At 52.9% G+C, this 6122-nt stretch overlaps 1 protein-coding gene and 1 long non-coding RNA gene across 2 annotated transcripts; one reads left to right on the top strand and one right to left on the bottom strand.

Annotated features, from left to right (window-relative positions):
• Positions 1 to 1634: 1634 nt before the first annotated feature.
• Positions 1635 to 2821, bottom strand: LOC138916124 (uncharacterized). The gene is made up of 2 exons (XR_011422881.1): positions 2660 to 2821; positions 1635 to 1688 (listed from the first exon to the last, which is right to left on the bottom strand). It is a non-coding gene; the product is annotated as an uncharacterized lncRNA (long non-coding RNA).
• A 41-nt stretch (positions 2822 to 2862) lies between these two features.
• HEXIM1 (HEXIM P-TEFb complex subunit 1) lies at positions 2863 to 5705 on the top strand. Its single transcript, XM_001488570.6, has one exon. It carries the CDS (start codon positions 4244 to 4246, stop codon positions 5321 to 5323), a length of 1080 nt encoding a protein of 359 aa, XP_001488620.1. The 5' UTR covers positions 2863 to 4243; the 3' UTR covers positions 5324 to 5705.
• Positions 5706 to 6122: the final 417 nt, after the last annotated feature.

The following is a 6122-nucleotide window of genomic DNA, read 5'->3' as shown; positions in this document are numbered from 1 at the left end:
TCCCCGTGACCTCCGCGCTCCGGCTTTCCCAGGGAACTTTCTGGATGGCCAAGACGCGGCGGGAGCCTCGCCGCGCCCCACCCTGAGGAGTGGGGGCGAGGCCCTACGGGAGAGCCCCGGTCCGGGGCGGCAGAGCACCCGCGTGGGCACAGACCCCCGGTGCCGCCGCCTGCTGCAGGCTGCTCGGGCTCCGAACTTACTTCCCTCACTGCCTGGCGGCCTTGGCCTCTCTCTGGTCAATGCCAGTCCGGTCATCGCCCCCTGGGCCGCCCAGGCTCTAGCCCTGGCCAGTATTCGGTGGGGAACCCGCCACTCAGCGCCTCCCAGCGTTGGCGTGGCAGAGGCCCTTGCCAGGGTCCCCACCCGCGGAGGGCTGCAGCAGCCTTGAGGCCTCTGCAGCTGTCACCACCTGGGCCCCAGGCCCTTCCTGCCCCTGGGTGAGGAAGAGGCAGTTCTGAAGGCCCCTCCTTGGAGACCCTTAAACTCATGAGTTCCCTCTGTCAGCCCCTGGCCTTGACCACTGCCTCAGGCTTGGCCATCATTCGTCCCACTGGAAGCCAGCGTCACTCTGTCAGTCCTTTTCTCAAGGCGAGGAGGGCATCCCTCAGAACAAACATACAGGCCCTCTTGCTCTGCCATCTAGCCCAGGGTTATACGCAGAGAGGCTCAATATAAACTCCCGTGTTAAGGGTGGACAACAGCAGGGCAGTGGGAGGGACCAAATTGGTGTTGGGGATGCAGTCGTGGGACAGAAGCCAGCTCCGCCACTTGCACACACTAGCTGTGTGACTTGGCAAGATTCTTAACTGCTCTGAGCCTGGGTTGCCTTGTTTGTGAAATAAGGATGATCTCTTCACCATAAGGGAGTCCTGGAGTTTAAATGACCAGGACTGTAAAGTTCCTGCCAAAGGGTTAAAACTCAGCCAATATCAAGGTGCTGGGCCTCGTTTGATAGAATTCCAGAATTCCACAACCTATGACACCACCTAGAATCCCACCCCTGCCCCAATATGACAAATGAGCCCATACAGCTGAGCCCTGTCCAGCAAACTGAGGCTGGGCTCAGCTGGACCTTCCAAATCTCCTGATTGAGGGTACCCAGGAGTCCTCTTGAGTCTGAAAATGTAACAATTTGGAGGTCTCTGACTCCTAGTGAAATTCACCGCAAAAACCCCTTTCCCCAGGGAGCTCCCAGTGTGAGGGGCAACTCTTGCTCCCAGAGAGCCTCCTGCATGACTGATGGAGGAGGGCAAGCTTTTCAGATAGACCTGAGTTCTTGGAAGCCGAGGGAAAACAGGCTGGGATGGTCAATTTCAAAACACCTGGACTGCCCCAGAGGCACTCTTGCTTGCCTCTCCCTTTGGGCATGCCAGTCACTACCTCCCCACTGAACCACTCCTGAGTTCCCAGACAAGTCCTTTCTTTGGACGCGATGCTTGCTTTTCACAGAATGCCCTTCTTCATGCCACGTTTGCCCGAAAACTCTTCATCCTTCAGAGACAGCGAAAAAGTCACCTCCCCCATGAATCCTGTCCACAATGAACTCCTAAGCAGCTTGGCTCACCAGCTCCTACCGGGATTTTCTGCACTTGCCATTTTGGCTCGCTGTGGTTTGATGCTCTCCACACAGTCCATGAGCAGCAAGGATGACGTTTTATTTATCATTGTGCTCTCCTAAGAAGTGTTTGCTAAACGAAGAAATAAGGGCCTGAGTTAGGCTGGTGCTGTTAGGAATGAACAGGAACTAAATCCAGAGTTCTTGAGAAAAAAGGGAATTTTGTGTTTAGGAGAAAAAGTAAAATGGCACAGGGGTCACAAAGACCTTTGCTCCTGCTGGAATTGTCACTTAGTTGTCCCATGACTTTGGACAAGTCACTTAACTTCTCCGAGTCTTAGAGATTTCTTATCTTTAAAATGGAGACAATAATTCCTACCCTAACTCACTGGGCTGTAGCGGGGGGGTCAAATGGTTCTGTGTGTAAAAGAACATTATACAGTGGAGAGTGCTTGGAATGTAACACATTACTGTGAAGGAAGAATTAACCCAAACGGGTCACTGGGGGTGTGGCAAGAGAAAGAAACTGGGATTACTCCGAGATTTTAGGCCTAAGTGATTAGAGTAGAGGGTTTAGGCTACTCCTGGGCCCTGTCCTCTGGGCAAGAGTTTGTAATCTGGAGAATTTTCTCAAGGATAGTATGTGCTCCTTCCCCCCTGCGCGCGCGCGCGCACGCGCACGCACGCACACACACACACACACACACACAAACACACACTCTCCTGGGCCAGAATCCCCTGCCCCCATTTCTGGGCAAGGCCTCCTCCTTGTGGCTATGCCTCCTTCTCCATGTTGCTCAGCGCCCTCTGATGAGAAAGAGCCTCTGTGGATGATACCCCCTTCTCTCTCGCCTAGCCAGGGTTGATTTTTTAAACCTGTTATTAATTTCGAACCCCTCCCCAACAAAGAGGCTCGTCAGCCTGCCCCGACTCCTGTCTGGGCTCAGAAAATATTCCCGGTCACCTCGGAAGTAAAGAGACCAATTCGGCCCCAGGAGGCCATTTTCTTCGGCAGAAGCTGAGGCCCAGGAGGCAGAGGCCTCCCCGCGGGCGCACATCCCGCGTTTCCCGGATCCCAGCCCAGGGGAGAGTCTCACGGCCCACCATTTTGCACTGGTCCCTGGGGCGGCGGTGGCCCTGAAAGTCTAGGCTGGGGCTGGGATTCGGTCACTTTTCGCCCAAGGGTCCTGAAGCCAGTCTGAGAGTGGACGTCACCCGGGACTCGAACCTGCCTTCTCATCTTCCGAGGCCTAGTCCGAGGCTACTGTGCTAACGCGGTCACACTGTCCCTTTAAGGCGGCACTTTTTATTCTTCATTTGTTTACTTCTTCATGCGCTTTTCGTTTTTTAAAAAATGTGTTCACAATTTCCTTCTGCAAATGTCAGTTCCAGGCACTAACCACATACCTTGAAGACATTCCTGTAATATTACGAATCGAGAGTTATTAGCCGTGGGCCAATATCTCTCTTTATAGGATTTAATCCTCTTTTACACTTTAGGGACTACTTTTTAGGAATAAACCATTTTTGCTTTAGTTAACAAATGTTTATGACCTTCAGAACCCTTCCGCTGAGGACACAATACGATAATAGCCTTTAAAACGCACCTTTTCATAAAAATATTCTCTGTGGGCCCTCATAGGCCATGGAATCTTCTCGTATTCCTGAAGCAGAATGGTATGGTCCAGAATCCGCCCCATCTTCTCTGCGATTGGTCTTCCTTCCGCGGGGAGACGCGTGCCTCTTAACCAATGGTCGCTCACGTTTCTCCAGCGAGGGATAAGCGATGGAAGGAGGCGGCCTGGAAGACGCCCCCTACGCGTTTTGGGATTGGCTACGTCGCACGGCGCGCAAGGACGGCGGGCCTGAGCGATGAGAACTACGACTCCCAGCTTCCTGCGATGGGGACTCTGTTACGCATGCGCGTGGGCGGGGCGGACAAGCTTCTATATAAAAGGGGCGCAGAGGGCTAGGAGGCAGCAGTTGGAAGTTGGCAGGTGGAGAGGCAGGTTGGGAGGGGAAGTCGGGGGAGGAGGCGGAAGAGGCGCTGTCGGAAGGGGGAGGAGGGAGGGAGGAAAAGAGGAGGAGGCGGAGGAGAACTGAGCTGAACAGAGCATCGAGCCAAAGGGGAGATGAGTTTGTCTGTCCTCGGCTAAGGCTCCGGCCGGGCCTAGGGAACTGGGAGCTCGGGTTGGAGCGACACCCGTGGAAGTGGGAGGAGGTGGCTTTGGGACTTTAACCCCTTGTGGGCTCTGCGGCAGGGGATTTAACCCTTTGTGGATCCGGCCCCTCGGAGGCAGCGTCATCGGGTAGTTTTAACTCCTTCGGGGCTGGGTTTAACCCGTTGGACGCAACCTTATCTCCTTGCCCACCAACTCCTCGATCGTGGGGGCGCTCTGCGGGGACGCTTGAGGCCCACCCCCTCTCCACATTACGTACTGTTCCTGCTGCTGCACCCCTTTGGACCCGCTAGCTGGCTGCGCTGTGGGCGCTTAACCCTTTACTGACTTGAGCTCCCCAAGTTGCAATTGGAGTTTGCTGACAGAAGGACTGGCTGAAGGCGTCACTGCAGGAATTACAGACCGAAGAAGACTCGGTTGGACATTTTTTAAAACAAAAGAAAAACCTCTTTTTTTAAGGACCTACAGCCAAAATTTTTCAAACTTCTAGAAGAGGACTCTCTTAGCCATGGCCGAACCACTTTTGTCGGAATATCAGCACCAGCCTCAAACTAGCAACTGTACAGGTGCTGCTGCTGTCCATGAAGAGCGGAACCCCGATCGCCCCCCAGGCGCGGAGGAGCGGGTGCCCAAGGAGGACAGTAGGTGGCAATCGAGAGCGTCCCCCAAGTCGGATGGCCGTCCGGGGCTAGAGGGGGAAGGGAGCCTGGAGCCCCAGCCGCCTCCCCTGCAGACCCAGATGTGTCCAGAATCTGGCTGCCTGGAAGCGGGCGAGAAGAGTCATAATGGAGACGACTTGTCCGCTGGCGGCGCCCCCCCGCCGGTGGCAGGAGGGGAACCGAGACCCGGGGCCGAGCCGCTCGCCCAGCCCTGTCCTGACTCTGAGGCTAACAAGTTGGGGGCTCCTGCCGCAGGGGGCGAGGAGGCGTGGGGACAGCAGCAGAGACAGCTGGGCAAGAAAAAACATAGGAGACGTCCCTCCAAGAAGAAGCGGCATTGGAAACCGTACTACAAGTTGACTTGGGAGGAGAAGAAAAAGTTCGACGAGAAACAGAGCCTGCGAGCTTCGAGGATTCGAGCCGAGATGTTCGCCAAGGGCCAGCCGGTCGCGCCCTATAACACCACGCAGTTCCTTATGGATGATCACGACCAGGAGGAGCCGGATCTCAAAACCGGTCTGTACCCCAAGCGAGCCGCCGCCAAATCCGACGACACCAGCGATGAGGACTTTATGGAAGAAGCGGGGGAAGAGGATGGGGGCAGCGACGGGATGGGAGGAGACGGCAGCGAGTTTCTGCAGCGGGACTTCTCGGAGACATACGAGCGATACCACGCGGAGAGCCTGCAGAACATGAGCAAGCAGGAGCTCATCAAGGAGTACCTGGAGCTGGAGAAGTGCCTCTCACGCATGGAGGACGAGAATAACCGGCTGCGGCTGGAAAGCAAGCGGCTAGGCGGCGACGACGCGCGAGTGCGGGAGCTGGAGCTGGAGCTGGACCGGCTGCGCGCCGAGAACCTCCAGCTGCTGACGGAGAACGAACTGCACCGGCAGCAGGAGCGAGCGCCGCTGTCCAAGTTTGGAGACTAGACTGAAACTTTTTGGGGGGAGGGGGTAAAGGGGACTTTTTACAGTGATGGAATGTAACATTATATACATGTGTATATAAGACAATGGACCTTTTTATGACACATAATCAGCAGAGAAAATCCCTCCGGCTTTGGTTGGTTTGGTAAATTTAGCTATGATGTAGCTTGCTGTGCTTTCTCCTGTTCTTCAATTATGTGAAACTCAAGGGTTGCTTTTGTTTTCCTTTTTAGAAGGTCTTTTTTTTAATGTGTAAGTAATTTGACCAAGTTATAATGCATTTTTCTGTTAAAAACCCCCTCCTTAAACGGATCAATAAGGTGGCCAAATTTGAGAACCATTAAATTCATTCTAGTTATAATAAATTTAATATTTGTAAATGTAACATAGTTTGTGTGATTTCTAGAGCTAATTCAAAATAGTACTGATTTAATTTTATGAGATTGCACTTGGGGGGGTAAGGGAATTATTGTCAGTTTGCAAAAAGAATTTTTAATGGGAAAATTTTCAATTTGCCCGAGTTTTCCCTTGAATGGGTTTCAGTGTGCAAAAATATACAGTTCAGGCAAAATATAAAGTTTCATTATCTGCAGTACTTAAGTGTGCTTGCTTTCTAGTGCCTTGGTTTTCTTTCTTGATGCTGGAGAAATAAACCAGCTTTGGGTGTTTGGGGAGTAGAAAGTGGCTACAATCAGAAGCTTAAAATTTAATTCTGCTTTTCAATAGCCTTTCAAAGCTTATTAACAAAAATGTAAACCTAACTTGGAAGTTTGTTAGGTTAGACAATTGACAGCTTCATTTT

This window comes from Equus caballus, chromosome 11 (assembly GCF_041296265.1).
Source record: "Equus caballus isolate H_3958 breed thoroughbred chromosome 11, TB-T2T, whole genome shotgun sequence".
Classification (NCBI taxonomy): Eukaryota; Metazoa; Chordata; class Mammalia; order Perissodactyla; family Equidae; genus Equus; species Equus caballus.
Note: the sequence above shows the minus strand (reverse complement) of the source record. Positions and strands in the feature narration are given on the sequence as shown.